Source organism: Acomys russatus, chromosome 4, assembly GCF_903995435.1.
Source record: "Acomys russatus chromosome 4, mAcoRus1.1, whole genome shotgun sequence".
Classification (NCBI taxonomy): Eukaryota; Metazoa; Chordata; class Mammalia; order Rodentia; family Muridae; genus Acomys; species Acomys russatus.
In genome coordinates, this window is record NC_067140.1 from 26,367,006 (window position 1) to 26,384,301 (window position 17,296).

Consider the following 17,296-nt stretch of genomic DNA (forward strand, 5'->3'; position numbering starts at 1 on the left):
TGTCTGGTCAAGCAAGGGTTTGGGGGATTAGAGACTAATGTTTTCCCCACAGAAACTGACTGGAGGGTTTCACTGTGTATACCTGGCTAACCTGGAGCTCACTCTGTAGATCATGCTGGCCTCAAACTTAGAGATCCACCTGCCTCTGCCTCTGAAGTGCTAGGATTAAAGGTGTGTGCGACCACTGCCTGGCTACAAATGTTTTTTTTAAGATACGGTCTCAAGAGCTGGGTGTGGTGGTGCATGCCTTTAATCCTAGCACTAGGGAGGCAGAGGCAGGCAGATCTCAGTGAGTTTAAGGCCAGCCTGGTCTACAAAGCGAGTCCAGGACAGCCAAGGCTACCCAGAGAAACCCTGTCTCAAAAAAACAACAGCCAAAAAAAGGGGGGGGGCTCTTAAGTACCCAGGTTGACCTTGAACTGATCCCTCTGCCTCCACCTCTCATATGCGGAAATGACAGGTGTGTGAGAAAAAAATGTTTGTATTACTCAGGCATGTTGTGCTGTGTAGAGAGCCTGTCTAGCTTGCCCCACCTGGTTTTAACAGCAGAGGTTTCCCATGACTAGGTTTTCAGCAAGCCGATAGTAGCATTCCCCTGGTGGTTCTACTGCCTCATTGTCCAAACTTGTAGACCTCTTTCCTCTATCCTTTCTCCCTGCCTCTCTCCGTCTCTCCCTCCCCTTTTTTCCTCGTTGTTTGAGACAGGTTTCACTGTGTAGACTAGGTTGTTCTGGAACCCTCCTGTGTTCTCAGATATGTACAAACATATCTAGCTCTAGATCTTTTATGTTTGTTTGTTTTTCGAGACAGGTTTTCTCTGCTTAGCCTTGGCTGTCCTAGACTTGCAATGTAGACCAGGCTGGCCTCAAACTCACAGCAATCCGCCTGCCTCTGCCTCCCTAGTGCTGGGATTAGAAGCATGTGCCACTGCTCTGGGCTCTAGATCCATCTTTATAAATAACCTAAAGATACATTGTAACAGTGAAGTAGGAGAATTCATGGAAGTAGTGAGACATTTTGGGCCTGACTGGGTCAGGTCCTCCTACCTTCAGAAGAGCCTGGTAGGGGCTCTTTTTTAAGCAAGTGGGTATTTATTGGATAGCAGAACAGTTGTTGAGTATCCCAGGTTGGGAGGGTTACAGTGATGGCATGCTTGGGGAAGATGGAAGGAGAAAGCCCTGCCTCAGCCTAGAGTTATTTGTGGAGAAGGTGGAAGGCCAAAATGATGCCCAGCTAGAACTAATTTCCTGGGTTTTCTCTAGACTTCAGAAAGGGATATACCTGACCAGACAGCACTGATTAAACAAACAAGAATCCCAGAGCCTTTCCTGAAGCGTTCCCTGTAGGCTGACTGAGAGCAGGAGAACTGGAGGTCCATTGCCTAAGAGGCAAGGTCTGTCTTCCCATCAGCTTCATGTATCGTCTCAGCATGGACAGAAAGCTGTGTCAGCCAAACACAGGCTTTAGTCCAGTGAGTGGCTCTGTGGTAAGAGCACTTGTTGCCAAGCCTGTTGACCCGAGTTCAATCCCACATGCTGGAAGCAAGAAATAGTTCTACAAGTTGTCTCTGACCTCTACGGGTACCTGTGCACATATACCCCTCATCCCAGAGGGAAGAAGAAAGAGTTTATTCTAAGCTGAATGTGAGCACCTTGGTCCAAAAATAAGGATCCAGGTTGTCTCATGTAAAATTTTGCAGTAAGGACCTAGGGTCATGAACCTCATAGTCACAGAACAAAAGACAGATAGACCCAGGCGTCTGCTGAGTGCACTGGTGGGAACATGAGGCTGTCAGCACAGCAAAGTTTGCAGCAGTCTGCTGTTGATTCCCTCTGGTGATGCTCTTGGCTTTTGGTGGGTGGGAGCCTGTAGTCGGCTTAGAACACATCCCAGAGGTTGGTTGGTTTGTTTGGTTTGATTTGGTTTTTGGTTTTTCGAGATAGGGTTTCTTGCTTTGTAGACTAGGATGGCCTTGAACTCACAGAGATCTGCCTGACTGTGCATTGAGTGCAGAGATTAAAGGTGTGCATCACCATGTCTGGCCTCCTTCCAGGGGGATTTTAGGACAAGCATTAAGGTGGGCAACAAATGGCTTTTAAGAGGAGAACCAATTACCCAGGAGAGTTTGGCTTGGATTTGGGACACTCCAGCTCTCCACGATGGGAGGATCTGTTCAGAAAGCAGTTCTTCATTTCCTTTAACAGAAGAGGCCATTTTCCAAACACAATTTGCATTCTCTCAGCTGTTCTAAGCTGAGAAAGCACACAGGGCCCATGGGGTACATTGACATTGAGACCCATGTTCTGGACCAGGCCCTGCAGATGGGACAGACTGACAGAAGGTCTGAAGACTTAACAGATAGGTGCTATTTCACCCTGTGGGCATCTGTGGAGTGCCAGGCATGTAGATACCTTAATGGTGCCCAGCCCCGTTTTCCTGCAGATCTTCATGTCAGTTGTAGAAGTCCATCAGGAAAGTTTCCTGGGAACACTGTTGTGCTTGGCCTTACCAGCAGGACTTTTTCCATCCCTTTCTGAGGTGCCCAGCTTCTAGTGGCTTAGCTCTGCTAAAAACTAGTGAAATGGCACCAAGTTTGGCCTGACAGTGCAGCAATCTTCTCAGACCCTTGAATACCTTCTGTCTCCTCCAGAGCAACCTGCAGCCATGTGGGATTTGGAGGTTAATAGTTTCACTTACAGTTTTGAGACATCCTGAGGATGAGTGGGAAGGTTGGCCCTTGACCTTATGGGAATTGAACTCAGGACCTTTGGAAAAGCAGATGATACTCTTAACCTCTGAGCCATCTCTCCAGCCCCTGTAATTTACTTTTAACATTAGGTATTTTGCTCTAGATATGAAAGCATGTAAAAAGAGCAGATCAGGTGGGCTGGAGAGATGGCTTAGAGGTTAAGAACACTGGCTGCTCTTCCAAAGGTCCTGAGCTCAATTCCCAGCAACCACATGGTGGCTCATGACAATCTGTAATGAGATCTGGTGCCCTCTTCTGGTGTGTACATGCAGGCAGAACACTGTATACATAATAAATTTAAAAATCTTAAAAAAAAAAAAAAAAAAAAAAAAAAAAAAAAAAAAGACAGACCAGCTTGTAGCATTCTTTTCATCGTGGAGCTGTTATAAACACAGCAGGAAATTAGAGCAAGGGGTCCATCCCCGTCATTCACCATCCAGGCCTATCGTGCGTTCCATGGGTTTTCCCTGAGTTTCCACAAGAGCCACATGTCCAGGTACCTCACCAGCATCTCTGTGGTCCTGATCTGTGTACAACCTTGTTTGAATTTGGCTTCAGGGATGACATTAATGTCTTTTTATAAAAAATAAAAATATGTGCATGCCTGTATGTATGTACACGTACCACATGCATGCAGGAGTCAGAAGAGATATTCCGTCTCTGGGAACTGGAGTTATAGACAGTTATGAGCCAGCATGCCCAGTGCCAAGAATTGAACCCTGGTTCTCTGTAAGAGCAGAAAGTGCTATTAACTGCAGAGCCATCTCTCCAGGCTCCATCGATATTGTTTTGTTTTGTGTTTTGAGACAGTCTCTCTTTAGCCCTGGCTGTCTTGGAACTCACTATGTAGAGCTGCCTACCTCTGCCCTCCAAGTGCTGGAATTAAAAGCATGCCGCCGTGTGTGTGTGTGTGTGTGTGTGTGTGTGTGTGTGTTCTGTTGTCTGTGACTGTCTTTTTTTTTTTTTTTTTTGAGACAGGCTTTTTCTGTGTAACCTTGGCTGTCCTGGACTTGCTTTGTAGACCAGGCTGGCCTCAAACTTGTAGTGATCCCTCTGCCTCTGCCTCCCAAGTGCTGGGATTAAAGGCATATGCCACTGCACTCTGCCTGCTTGTGTCCTTTTTTTTTTTTTTTATTAAGATTTATTGATTTATTATGTACACCTACAAGCCAGAAGAGAGCATCAGATCACATTATAGATGGTTGTGAGCCACCATGTGGTTGCTGGGACTTCAACTCATGACCTCTGGAAGAGCAGTGAGTGCTCTTAACTGCTGAGCCATCTCTCCAGCACTTGTGTCCTTTTTAAAGGTAGCTTTTCCCCTGGGTACTTGGGATTGATCTCAGGTTTTATAAACGCTAGGCAATTAATTGTTCTGCTAACCAAACCACTCCCCTTGGCCCTTCTAGACAGCTTTTCTTTCTTTTCTTTTTGTTTTTTGTTTTTTTGTGACAGGGTTTCTCTGTGTAGCCTTGGCTGTCCTGGACTTGCTTTGTAGACCAGGCTGAGCTCAGACTCACAGAGATCCATCCTCCTGCCTCTGCTGCCCGAGCTGAGATTAAAGGCAGATAGCTTTTCTTACTTGTTTGTGGTTTTATTTTGAGACAAGTCTCTGGTAGCTCAGGGTGTCCTCTAATTTGCTTTACATCTTCTAATCAGGATGACCTTGATTTCCTAATCCTCCTGCTTGCACCTCCTGAGTGCTGGGATTATAGGTAAATGCCACCACAACAGGCTTCAGGATAGCTTTGGAAGGGGGTGATTCATACATAATAAAATGCACACTTTTAAGTATAAGGTGAAGACAAGAATATGGCCATATGAGCTTCATCATGTTTTTGTTTGTTTGGTTTGGTTGTTGATTTTTTGAGACAAAAGTTTCTCTGTGTAATAGCCCTGGCTGTCCTGGACTCACTTTGTAGACTAGGCTGGCCTGGAACTCACAGGGCCTGCCTCTGCCTCCCTGGTGCTGGGATTAAAGGTGCGTGCCAGCACGCTCGTCATGTGTGTTAACTTGTGCCTTCCTGTATGTACAGCAACCACTGCTCAGTTGGGATAATGTCTGTCCTCCACCACTCTGTCACTTTCTTTCCTTTGTGACTTGTTTACTGGAGAAGCTGGCCTGGAAGGTCCCAGAGTCTGGCTGTTGCTGTTTGGGCTCCTACAGTGTCTAGCACAATCTTCTTCTGAGTAGGTTGGTAGGTCAAGCCAGATGCTGGGCTGCATTTGGGATGGTTTTCTCAGCAGGATGGCATTCACTGGCTCTGTGGTTTTCCCCCGAGAATGCACAGGCATCGAAGGAGAGAAGGTGCACTTCAGAGGAAGTGTGTTGTGTAGGTGTGAGCTGACCTAGGTGCCACTGGGAACCCTTGCCTTCCAGGATGGCATTGCTTATTTATATGTTCACCAGGGCAGGCCTTTGGCCCAGGCACCTTGTAGAGCTCCATGTTGGAGGAGCAGATATAGCACTTCGGTGGCCATTTGGCTATCTTGCTATCTGTAGGACAGATGGTGCCTAGCGGCTTTAGCTGTTTCTCTTCCTGCAGCTGCAGGTGATTGAGGGCCCAATGTGAGGTGAAGCAAGCAACACACCCTGGCTTTGCAAGGGACAGCAGGCCTCCCGGGGAACTGTGGCTGCTCTTTGTGTTGCTTCACAGGTGTCTGGTTCCTAACTAAATTTCATAGCTCTTTGAGAAGGGAGCAAAGAAAACAGAAGTACTCCAAGCATGGGGAAGGGGGTTGGTGCCAGTTGGTTACCACTTAGACCTTTATAAGTATGCAGAGCTTCAGGATTGGGTGGGTGTTGTCTCTAGTATTGTTTTGCCACTCCAAGGGAAGAGGGCGAATTTCTCACCTGGGACTTCCCTTTTCCCTGTCCCTCAGGCCTTACAGGCAATTGTTTAAGAGACTTTGTAAGTTACATGTGGCACTTTACTTATTTTCAGGAAAAAAAAAAAAAATCAACCTTTTGAAATAGTTTGAAGGTTTGTTGTTGTTGTTGTTGTTTTGGGTTTTTCTTCTTTTTTTTTTTTTTTTTTGGTTTTTCGAGACAGGGTTTCTCTATGTAGCCTTGGCTGTCCTGCACTTCCTTTGTAGACCAGGCTGGCCTCAAACTCACAATCTGCCTGCCTCTGCCTCCCAAGAGCTTCTTCTTCTTTTTCTTCTTGTTTTTTTTTTTGTTTTGTTTTGTTTTTTTTTGTTTTGTTTTTTCGAGACAGGGTTTCTCTGTGTAGCCTTGGCCATCCTGGACTCACTTTGTAGACCAGGCTGGCCTCGAACTCACAGCGATCCGCCTGCCTCTGCCTCCCGAGTGCTGGGGTTAAAGGCGTGCGCCACCACGCCCGGCTTTCTTCTTGTTTTTAAAATAAGATTTATTTATTTATTTTACATGTATGAGTGTTCTATTTGCACGTATGCCTGCATACTAGAACAGGGCATCATATCACATTACAGATGGCTGTGAGCCACCATGTGGTTGCTGGGAATTGAACTCAGGACCTCTGGAAAAGCAGTCAGTGCTCTTAACTGTTTAGCCATCTCTCCAGCCCTGTTGTTTCTCTTTTAGACAAAAGTTTACTGTGTATCTCTGGCTGGCCTTGAACTCAGAGCTCCTCCTGCTTCTGCCTCAGAAATGCTGGGATTAAAGACATGCATACCTGGCTACAGGTTGAATTTTTGCTTCACTGTTTTAAAATACTGTTCTTGGGCAAATTGTGGTCGTGCACTTAATCTCAGCACTCCAGAGGCAGAGGCTGGTGAGTTCCTGTGAGTCTGAGGCCCATCCAGGGCTATATAGAGAGATCCTGTCCTGAGCAAAACAAAACTGTTCTTCCCAACAGGAGAAATTATTGTACAGGAGTTGTAAAATGCTAACCTAAGGTAATTTCAAGAAAATTGAAGCATCTTCTGGCTATGTGATGGAAATAAGTTATATAGTTGTCTTAATTCTCTGCCTTGGAAAACTGGGGTCCAGGCTGGGGATATACCTCATAGTAAGATGTTTGCCTAAGTGTGTGTGAGGTGCTGGGCTCCATCATCAGCACCACAGAGGAAAGGAACATTTGGCTTGAGAGGCAAATATTTTGACACAGTCTTTCACCTGTTTGTTATTCAGTTCCTCATGACTCACAGTGTACAGAGCCCCACCCGCATGTGACTGCCTGTTGAAGCTACTCCAACTGCCCACGTGTCTTCCTAAATTATATTTTATCATTTTCCTGAACAATTGTAAAGGATTATTTAAAAATATCTCTTAAAATAATAATCACTTATTGACGTATTAGTCATTGATTGTTACTAAACTTTTTCTTTTTATACCATTTACTGAAGATCAAACTTAGGGCCTTGCATATGCTAGGCAAGTGCTCTCCTACTGAGCTACACTCTCCAGCACTTTATTACTGTTTCTGCTTACATATTGCGTGTGGGTGAGGAATATGGTGTGTGTAGATATCTCAGAAGACAACTTGTAGGAGTTGATTCTTTCTTTCTACCATATGGGTTCCAGGAATTAAGTTTAGCTTATGCTTGGTAGCAAGCACCCTTACCCTTACCTGCTGAGCTGTCTCACAGGCCTTCTTTTTACTTTTCTGTTTGTTTATTTGTATGTTTTTTGTTTTTTTGAGACAGGGTTTCTCTGTGTAACAGCCCTGGCTGTCCTGAACTCACTTTGTAGACTGGGCTGGCCCCCAACTCAAAGAGATCCTCCTGCCTCTGCCTCCTGAGTACTGAGATTAAAGGTGTGTGCCATCACACCTGGCTCTTTTTTATTTTTTATCATGAGACAAAAATATTACTAACTTGTTCACGCTGTCCTGGAACTTTACTTTTATTACTGGGGAGCTGGGTCTTATTTCTTCTAAGTGTGTGTGTGTGTGTGTAGTATGCATGTGTGTGTATCCTCATATGTGAGAATACACATGTGTGTGTGCACTACCTCTGCCTGGGGAGTGCTGGGATTAAAGGCATGTGCCAATGTACCTGGCCCTTGTGGAGATCAATTAGATCAATTTCAATAATCAGTATTTAGCTGGGCATGGTAGCACACACCTTTAATTCCAGCCTTTGAGTTAGAGACAGAACGATCTTTGAGTTCTAGATCAGTTTGGTCTACTTGGCAAGTTGTAGGCCAGCCAGAGGGGTACATAGTGAGATCCTGTCTCAAACAAAACCCAAAAAGTCAAAATGAAAAATGGATATTTAAGAGCTGTTTCTAGACCATAGGCTTTATAAAGCTGAGTTCATTCCAAAATATTTCTCTCTGCAGAGCTCCAGTGCACACGCAGCTTCTACATAATATAGATCAGATATGATCTTGTAGGAGGACCAAGCCCAGAACAGTGACAGCCTGGTCACTGAAGGATGAACGGGGAGGAAGAATTCTTTGATGCCGTTACAGGTGAGCTACGACGGGAGACATGACCTCATTGATGCTGTGGTGACCTCTGCCATCCTAACAGACCTCTCTCCCACACAGCACCTCTGTGCACCTGCCCCTGAGGTGGACCACACGTTTACTGAGTTGGCAGCAGAGATACTTATTCTAGATGATATTCAGATGGGGATGTGCACGTGACCCAGCACTCGGGAGCAGAGCCTGGCGGGTCACTGTGAGTCTGAGGCAGACAGGGCTACAGAGCAAACAAAAGGTTTGCACATCTGGGCTGGAGAGATGGCTCAGTGGTTAAGAGCACTGCCTGTTCTTCCAAAGGTCTTGAGTTCAATTCCCAGCAACCACACGGTGGCTCACAACCATCTGTAATGCGATTTGCTGTCCTCTTCTGGCCTGCAGGCACACATGCAGATGGAGTATTGTATAAATAATAAACAGACTTTTAAAAAAAAGGTTTGCACATCTTTAGGCTTCTGTTTGTGCAGTTGCTCTTGAAGTAGGCTTCTTTCTCTCCCAGCTCTAGTGGAGGTGACCATTTTGCTTCTTTCTTGCAGGCTTTGATTCCGATAACTCTACAGGGGAATTTTCAGAGGCAAATAAAATCAGTGGGATGATTGATTTGGATACTAGCAAAAGTACTAGGAGTGGGAAAAGTGGAGAGAGACCACCACAAGAGAATGGAATTCAAAAGCACAGGTATGCTGTCTTCTGTACATTGCTTCAGAATTTGTCAGAGTCTATCTGTGTACTATAAGGTATCCCCTTAGGTCTCATAGATTGAGCTGGAGCACCCCTAGTTCCAGGCAGTCCAGCCACCCAGTGTCTTAAGAGACTTGATGCCTGCCCAGTGGAGGGCACAAATCTCTTTCTGTGAAGTTATAATGCTGTCCCAAGATGGCTCACAGCCTGTACACAGCGTGACCTACACACCTCACTGACTGACTCCATAGACCCACCTATTGCTCCACAGGTACCAGGTTTAATCCTCTTCTCCCTTCAGTGTCTGAGGCATCCTTCATTTTTTTTTTAATATAAATTTTTAGTGCATTGGTGTTTTGCCTGCATATATGTCTGTGTGAGGGTGTCAGATTCCCTGGAACTGAAGCTACAGACAATTGTGAGCTGCCATGTGGGTGCTGAGAATTGAACCCAGAAGAGCAGCCAGTGCTCTTAACCGCTGAGCCATCTCCTCAGCCTGTTTTTTGTTTTTTGTTTTGGTTTTTTGAGACAAGATTTCTCTGTGTAGCCTTGGCTTACTGGACTCACTTTGTAGACCAGGTTGACCTCAAACTCACAAAGATCCGCCTGCCTCTGCCTCCCAAGTGCTGGGATTAAAGGCATGCGCCGCCGCCACCACCACCTGGCCTGAGGTATGCTTGGCTGCTGGGCTAGTGGGAATACTGGGGATTCTCTTGTCCCTTCTGCATCTCACTGAAGAATGTTGGCCACTAGCCCTGTAGGACTAATAGGGTTTGATTTAGCTGCTGCAACAAAATCATATTCATTTGTGTATCCAGACTATGATAACAGTGGTCATCATGGAAGTTTCTCAGTCTCTATTAGGAAAAGCAGGAGCACATAGGGATAGTCCATGGGACAGAGACTTCCTGTGTGGTGCCTCCAGCCTCACTGCTGACCTTACACGTGGGCCTACTTGCCTTCAGGGTATGTTCCCTCAGTGCCCAGGGTGATAACTCTTCTCTTGTCCTACACTCATGTGCTTAGTGGGTGTAGGAGCACCTCACATGTGCTGTGAGGGCCTGTTTAAAGCTGCTTATGCTCACTCTATACCTCATCATCTCCCTCCTAAGTATACATCACCTTATGGCCAAACATCAGCACTGGGCCTGGGACCATTGCCTATTCTGTTACCCTCATCTGACCTTTTGGCCTCTAAATAGACCTGGATCTCTCATGTCCACTATGCATCAAGTGTGCCACCATCCCCTCATTCTACCTGCTAAACACAATGCACTTAACACACTGGGGCACCTGTGTTCTCTGCCTAAAGCTACTGTAGCAGGGATTCACTCCTGCTCTCATACCTCTGTCCTAAGCAGCTCTGAATATCGTCATTTGCTCACAGAAGTGTCCCATGTTGGGCATTGACCTGCATGGTCACTATTAAAACGAGGACTGACCTCTCCTATCCCTGGTACTCAGACCTACCTTTATACTTCCCAGACCTCTTGTCTTAAGTTCTACATATAGGCCTGTGCATACCCAAATTCCTCCTGTGCTGCTGTCTTAGCCTGGAGCCTTGCTGTCCTCCTTCATGTCTTTTTTTTTTCCCCCCCTGTTTTTCTTCTCATCTTCATGCAAGAGTTGTACATTAATTACTTTCTTATTGCTGCGTATCTAAAACCAAATACCTTCATGTGCTTGGGAACAAAAGGATTTGCTTGGCTAACAGGTTGCAGTCCATCATTATGGAACCAAGGCAGGAGCTGAAGATGAGACCATGGAGGAATGCTGCTTACTCCCATGGGTTGCTCAGCTTGCTTTCTTATGCAACCCAGGGCCATCTGCTGAGGAATGGCACTGCCCTCAGTGGGCTTGGTCCTTCCACATCAATCATTAATCGGTAAAGTGCCTTACAAACTGGCCTATAGGCAGTCTGACAGAGAAACTGTTTTTTCAGTGGAGGTTCTTCTTCATAGATAACCTAGCTTCTGTCAAGCTGACAAAGACTAACCAGCGCAGGTTGTATCCTTGGGACCTAACTCTGCCCTTCATAGCGCAACATCTTTACTTCTTATGAGTCTCACAGTTTGCCTGTGCACAGCAGCCCTGATCCAGAGTGCTCAGTAGACAGATATTTCCTTCCTTTCCCACTCTGTCTCAGAGCTTCTTCTCTCCCTCTTGTCTTTACTCAGTTACCCACATGAGCCCTTTGTGGGGTCTTACCAGGCAACACCCCAGCTGTCACTGTGCCAGGATCAAAATGCCCAGTCAGGTTCTCCTCTTCCACTTGAGAGAGGTGTCATTGGGAATTCCACAAGAAAAACTAGGCTGCCATCTAAGGGCCCATAGCAGGCATGTGTGTCTGAGGGCTTGCTCTATGATGTCTGCTCTGCACTCTTATGATGGGCCACATTCCTGCCCACAAGCTAGTCAGATCTCTATTGAGGCTTCTCCCCACCCCATGGAGACAGTGCTCAGTGTAGCCCACAGCCCTAAAGGGAGCTATAGTCTTTGCACAAGTAGCCACAGCTGGAGTTGAGGCAAAGGTGACTGCTGGGCCCTTATTGGATGGAAGATGGCTTGAGAAGGAATGCACCTTGGGAAGACAGGTCTGTGGCAGAGGGATAGATAGCTGGTTTCGGAGAGTTTCTTGACTCATTTCACTCTTGGTTATCTTAGTTCTGTCCGCTGTCCTGGGCTTGGGCTGAAGACCCTAAAATAGGCAGCAGGGATGCAAGCAGATGGACTCCCTTCTCACTGTCAGCCTTGCCTCAGTTCATGGAAGGAAAGCAGTGGCCTGGCTTTTAGTCCCAGCAGTCCACTCAGGAGACAGAGGCAGGCGGATCGCTGTGAGTTCGAGGCCAGCCTAGTCTACAAAGTGAGTCCAGGACAGCCAAGGCTACACAGAGAAACCTTGTCTCAAAAAAATCAAAAAACAAAAACAAAAGACTCCAAGTTTGTTATAACCAATAACCATTACTAGCAACACTTCAAAATAGTGGTGCATAAACCCTGTCGAGTTTCAGCTGTTGACCTAGCTTTTCTTCCAGGCACACTCTTGTTTAGAGACATTGATGTTTAGGTCTCAAGCTAAGATGATGACCTTGAGAACTTCCTGTGAGAAATAGGTGCTACCCTTTATATACTCCATTGGATAATAAATGCCTGCTGCTCTCTACTCCTCACAGGACAGCTCTTCCTGCCCCCATGTTCACCAGAAGTGATTTCAGCGTGTGGAGTATCCTGAAAAAGTGCATTGGCTTGGTAAGTGCAGATAACTATGAAGCATGGAGTTTAGGTATGAACTCGTATGAGATTTGCACTGTTGGTATCTAAGAAAGTGAGTGCAGTGTATTTATAATGATCATGAAATTAAGATAACAAGGTGGGCAGGTGGTGCTGGAGAGATGGCTCAGAGGTTAAGAGTGCTGGCTGTTCTTCCAAAGGTCCTGAATTCAATTCCCAGCAACCACATGGTGGCTCAAAACCATCTATAATGAGATCTGATGCCCTCTTCTGGCGTGGGGTAGAATATTGTATAAATAATAAATAAATCTTTAAAAAAACAAACAAAAAAAAGATAAGGCAGGAAAAGAACAATTTCCTAAGGGGAAACATCATTACTTAGGAACAGCAGAATGGCAGTTTTCAGTTAATCAATTGAACAGACAGAGAAGACATCCCATAAGGAATTTTTCCTGGTGCTCTGAGATGTGCTCCTTGCTTATGGCCTGAACACCTTCTGCATAAGACCAGGTGGCCTAGCCACACACTACGCTCTAGGTAGCTTTTGTCAATTGCTGAGGCTTTGTGTCTGGAAAATGGAATGTCTGGTAGCCATGAACTCGCCATATGGGCTTTTATTTGTTTGTTTTGTTTTGTTTTGTTTTGTTTTTGAGACAGGGTTTCTCTGTGTAGCCTTGGCTGTCCTAGACTCACTTTGTAGACCAGGCTGGCCTGGAACTCACAGTGATCCCCCTACATCTGCCTTCCAAGTGCTGGGATTAAAGGTGTGCGCCACCATGCCCGGCTCCATATGGGCTTTAAAAATGTTTATTTAGGCCGGGCGTGGTGGCGCACGCCTTTAATCCCAGCACTCGGGAGGCAGAGGCAGGCGGATCGCTGTGAGTTCGAGGCCAGCCTGGTCTACAAAGTGAGTCCAGGATGGCCAAGGCTACACAGAGAAACCCTGTCTCGAAAAACCAAAAAAAAAAAAAAAAAAAAAAAAAAAAAAAAAAAAAAAAAATGTTTATTTATTTAATGCATGTGAGTGCTCCGTCTGCATGTACACCTGCATACCAGAAGAGGGTATTAGATTCCAGTATAGACAGTTGTGAGCCATCATGTGGTCCCTGGGACTTGAACTAGGGACCTGTGGAAGAGCAGACAGTGCTCTTATGCACTGAGCCATCTCTCCAGCCCCCATATGGTCTTCTTTGACTTTTTGAAACTATTGTACCCGTCTGGTCTCTGGTACATTTCACGCACAAACTAGCACTTGACAACAAGAAGCACAAGTCAAAGAGTACAGAAGTACACGTTGCCAAATTTCATGTGTGTGTCTACCTGCATTCTTCTAATGCCAAGTTGTGGTTGATGATGATGATTTCTATACTTTGCATTTTAAATAGTGTTAGACTGGCGGTGCATAGATTGGTACGGGGGTTGGTATTGGGGGCTGTAAGAAGGCGTAACCAGAGGTTGTCTTGTGGGCAGGAGTACGCTAAAGCTAGGAGCTCTTCTTGCCTGTGCTCTTTCAGAATGGCATCTTAGTAGGGATGTTGACCTCAATTGCTTGCCTGTGCATCCCTATTGCTAAGTTTCCCTGTTATTTTCATGAGTAATTGTGCATGGGTCTGGGAGAATCATGTAGGTTCATCAGTTACATTTTTGATGTTAATAGGTTCCTTTTATGACTTTTTTCAAAATATGTGTCTAAAGTCAAACTCATTAAGTGTGTGTTAGTCTGTTTTCTGTTGCCTGTACCACAATACCATAGACGGGGTAAACTGTAAAGGAAAGAAGAACTGAAAGGAAAGTACAACTCTTGGAGGTACAAGGCCAAGGGCATGCATCTGGTGATGACGTCAGTGCTGGCAGAATCTTGAGGTAGCATAGGACAGCGCGCAAGAAGAGGCAGGGAATGGACACATACAGTGTGTGTCTGTTGCTCTCTTCCTTTGTTGTTGTTTGTTTGCAGTACTGAGGATTGAATCCAGAGCCTGCCACTGAGCTTTTTCACCAGCCCTGTTCTATTATTATTATTAATTACATTTATTTATGTCCATATATGTGCATGTGGAGGTCAGAGGAGGGCTTGCAGAAATTGATTTTCTTTTACCGTGTACCTGCTGAAATCGTCTCATTAGCCTCCTTGCCCTTTTACTGAGAGACCCTAGCCAGCCATGGAGGTGCCTTCCATCCAGTGACTTAACCAATCCTAATGTTTTCCCAGAAGACTGGCCTTCAACACAGATGGATTAAGTGCCATCCTCTTAGTTCTTCACAGTTAGTTGCTAAAGCCTGAGGATACTCAGACACATCCAGAACATGACAGTGTTGTATGAAGCTCAGCTTCCTGGCCTTGTCCCTCCCCACAAGTAGCTGTTACTCATCCTCATGGTATCTCATCCCATGCCCACAACCTGACTTATGTATGTCTCTCCCTATCCTTTCAGAGAGGCAATAGGCCTTTGTTTAACCTTGAGCTGCCAATATCTAAATGATCTTGTAACTACTTCATGTGCCTTTCTTGGTTGTCGTTTAGTTTAGTGGGACAGTGCCCTGTTTTGGACATTAGACCATTTCTGGCTTTTGGCTGACCAAAGCAAGTTACAGTGGCTAGCCCTGCATGCGTGTCTGCTGAGGCTCAGGGATGGGTGCCCAGACATGGGATTACTGGATCAAAGCAGAAATGTGTTGGCATTTTGCTAGCTGTAGCTAAGTGCACTTTATAGGCTGTGTTACTTTACCCAGCAGCAGGGGTGGAGCCTCGCTTGTGGAACCCAAGGCTGCAGGTTTCGACCAGGTGAACAGTGTGTATGCAAGTTCTGGGAGCCCAGCCAGCCTCTCTGACCTCTCGCACTGAGGTTGTGGGCTCAGTTTCCCTTGTTTTACAGGCATGTAATGCTCAGAAGATACGTGAAGCCTTATCATTCTTTTCTTACATTTCTGCTTTTCTGGCTACTGTCTCAGTTCCCCCCTTAGCTCTGTTGTACAGATTCTTGATATAGTGGATGTAGTCCCAAGCTTCTTGTCCTTTCTGCTAACCTTACACAACTTCCTTATGTGATCTTGGTCACCTCTACATGTCAAAAGGCACCTAGCTTGTAATTCCTGCCTTACCATCCTGCCCATCATCCTCACAGATGCCCAAATGTCTCTCAGCTTGGCACGTAGCCTCTATGAGGAGCCTAACTGACTCAGGCTCAGGATCTGTGAGTTCAGGCTTTCAGTGGGATCTCCCTAGATCAGCATTGTAATCAGTGCCCTACCCTGCTGTCTCCCAGGACCTGGCTAGGAGGGCTGTCTTGCTGATAATATGCTGAGAATACTGCCTCCCCAGGGCATTCTATCAATCTCTCCTGACATTCGGGGCTGGTGAGACCAGAGGGGTCATTCTAGGCCCCAATACAGAAAATCTGCAAATCATCTTAAGATTCAAAGCTTGTACCTTGTCCTGTTCCTGGAGTACCTAGGCCTACCCTGTTATTGCAGCTCCACTTTCTTCTGGCAGTCCTTCTGTCATCTCTGCTGATGCCTTTCTAGAAGCCCAGCTCAAGAATAGCTCCTGAGACTTTTGTGCTCTACGAATGAGCTCTGTGGAAGCAGAAGCTGCAGCCTCACTCCTCCCATGGTGCCTGGGAGCCACATTGTAGAAGGGCATGCCTGCCATCTCAGGTGCTTCTGTGTCATCCTGGAAGGCCATGGGTGCTAAGGACAGGTTTGTTTTGTTTCTCTGTAGCCTGGACTGTCCTGAAACTCACTCTGTAGACCAGAGTGGCCTTGAATTCGGAGATCCACCTGCCTCTGCCTCCTGAGTGCTGGGATTAAAGGCGTGTGTTACTACCACCCCTGCAAGGGCAAGTTTTTTGTTTGTTTGTATTTTTTGGTTTTTCAAGACAGGGTTTCTCTGTGTAGCGTTGGCTGTCCTGGACTTGCTTAGTAGACCAGGCTAGTCTCAAGTCTTAACAGTGGGAAGCTTGGGGCTGGTACCACGCATCTGGACTGGGAGCGGAGGTGAGGTTGCTGTCTTGGAGTTCCTTTGATTATTGCATGTGATGGAAGTTGGGAGTGGCTCCCAGACCTGGGAGATGGAGAGCTGCCATGGCATTCTCTGTTGGGTCAGGTGGACACTGGGGCTCACAGCAGATAGCCTGTCCACAGAAGGTTTCTAAGGCCTTGTCTGTTTGAGAACTTTCGGCTCTGGGAAGAGATCCTTGGGGCACTCCCAGGAAAGTGGGATGTTTGTATCTGGGTCATACCTGGAAGCCTCCAGAAACCCAACCAGATGTCTTTCTGGCTTCTTCTAGGAACTATCCAAGATCACGATGCCAATCGCCTTCAATGAGCCACTGAGCTTCCTGCAGCGGATCACGGAGTACATGGAGCATGTGTACCTCATTCACAAAGCCTCAAATCAGTCCCAGCCCCTGGAAAGGATGCAGGTAGGCACTTCATATGACTGTGAGGACAGTCCCAGAGCCATAACTGTCCCCATAGTTGTAGGGACCCAGGTGTCCTGCTGCTGGGCCATGTGGAAGAATTGTATTCTCATCAGGAATCGGGGCAGTCTAAGAACTCCCAGTTGTCAGCCTCACAAAGTGGCTTCTCTTCTGTGTCTCCACTGCCTTATGTATGCTTATGGCTGTGTGGAGGGATTTACCTCTGCATCTCCTGTGTGCGTGCATGCGTGCGGGAGTGTATGGACAGGAGTACTAGTGTAGAAGACTGGCAGATGGATTGCTTCAGCATCTGCAGCTTAGGCTGGAAAAAATGTTTCCTCTTTTTGTGATTTTTGAGGAAGTGGGCAATAATGGTGTTTACCCAAAAGTTCTGTACTTCCCCTCCCCCACCTCAGGGTTTCTTTGTGTATCCTTGGCTGTACTGGACTTGCTTTGTAGAACAGGCTGGCCTTGAACTCACAGCAGTCTGCCTACCTCTGTCTTTCAGAGTGTTGGGATTACAGGCGTATGCTACCACACCCAACTAAATTATGTAATCTTAAAAATCTGAGAAGTGGCATACAGGAGGCAGAGGCAGATCTCTGCAAGTTCCAGGCCAGCCTGGTCCACAAAGCAAGTCCAGGACAGCTAAGGCTATCGTAGGGAAACTCTGTCTCGAAAAACCAAAAACAAACAAACAAACCTGAGAAGTCAGCAAAGGAAGCAGTGATGCTGCCTGGGTGCCTAGGATGCCCTGTGGGAGCAGTGATGCTACCTGGATGCCTAGAGTGCCCTGTGGGAGCAGTG

The 17,296-nt window shown here is 46.3% G+C and overlaps 1 protein-coding gene across 3 annotated transcripts in view; it reads left to right on the top strand.

The window, feature by feature from the left end:
• Positions 1 to 1,369: 1,369 nt before the first annotated feature.
• Osbpl2 (oxysterol binding protein like 2) overlaps positions 1,370 to 17,296 on the top strand; it is a 36,425-nt gene continuing 20,498 nt past the window's right edge. Inside the window, exons 1-5 of one of the 3 annotated variants that reach the window (XM_051143943.1) lie at positions 1,370 to 1,393; positions 8,016 to 8,147; positions 8,696 to 8,837; positions 12,014 to 12,089; positions 16,358 to 16,492. In XM_051143943.1, coding sequence (XP_050999900.1) covers positions 8,111 to 8,147; positions 8,696 to 8,837; positions 12,014 to 12,089; positions 16,358 to 16,492 — 390 coding nt within the window. In that variant the 5' untranslated portion in view covers positions 1,370 to 1,393; positions 8,016 to 8,110. Of the gene's footprint in view, positions 1,394 to 1,464; positions 1,487 to 8,015; positions 8,148 to 8,225; positions 8,359 to 8,695; positions 8,838 to 12,013; positions 12,090 to 16,357; positions 16,493 to 17,296 lie in introns of those variants that run through there. The other 2 variants (XM_051143942.1, XM_051143944.1) reach the window with 2 other exon arrangements.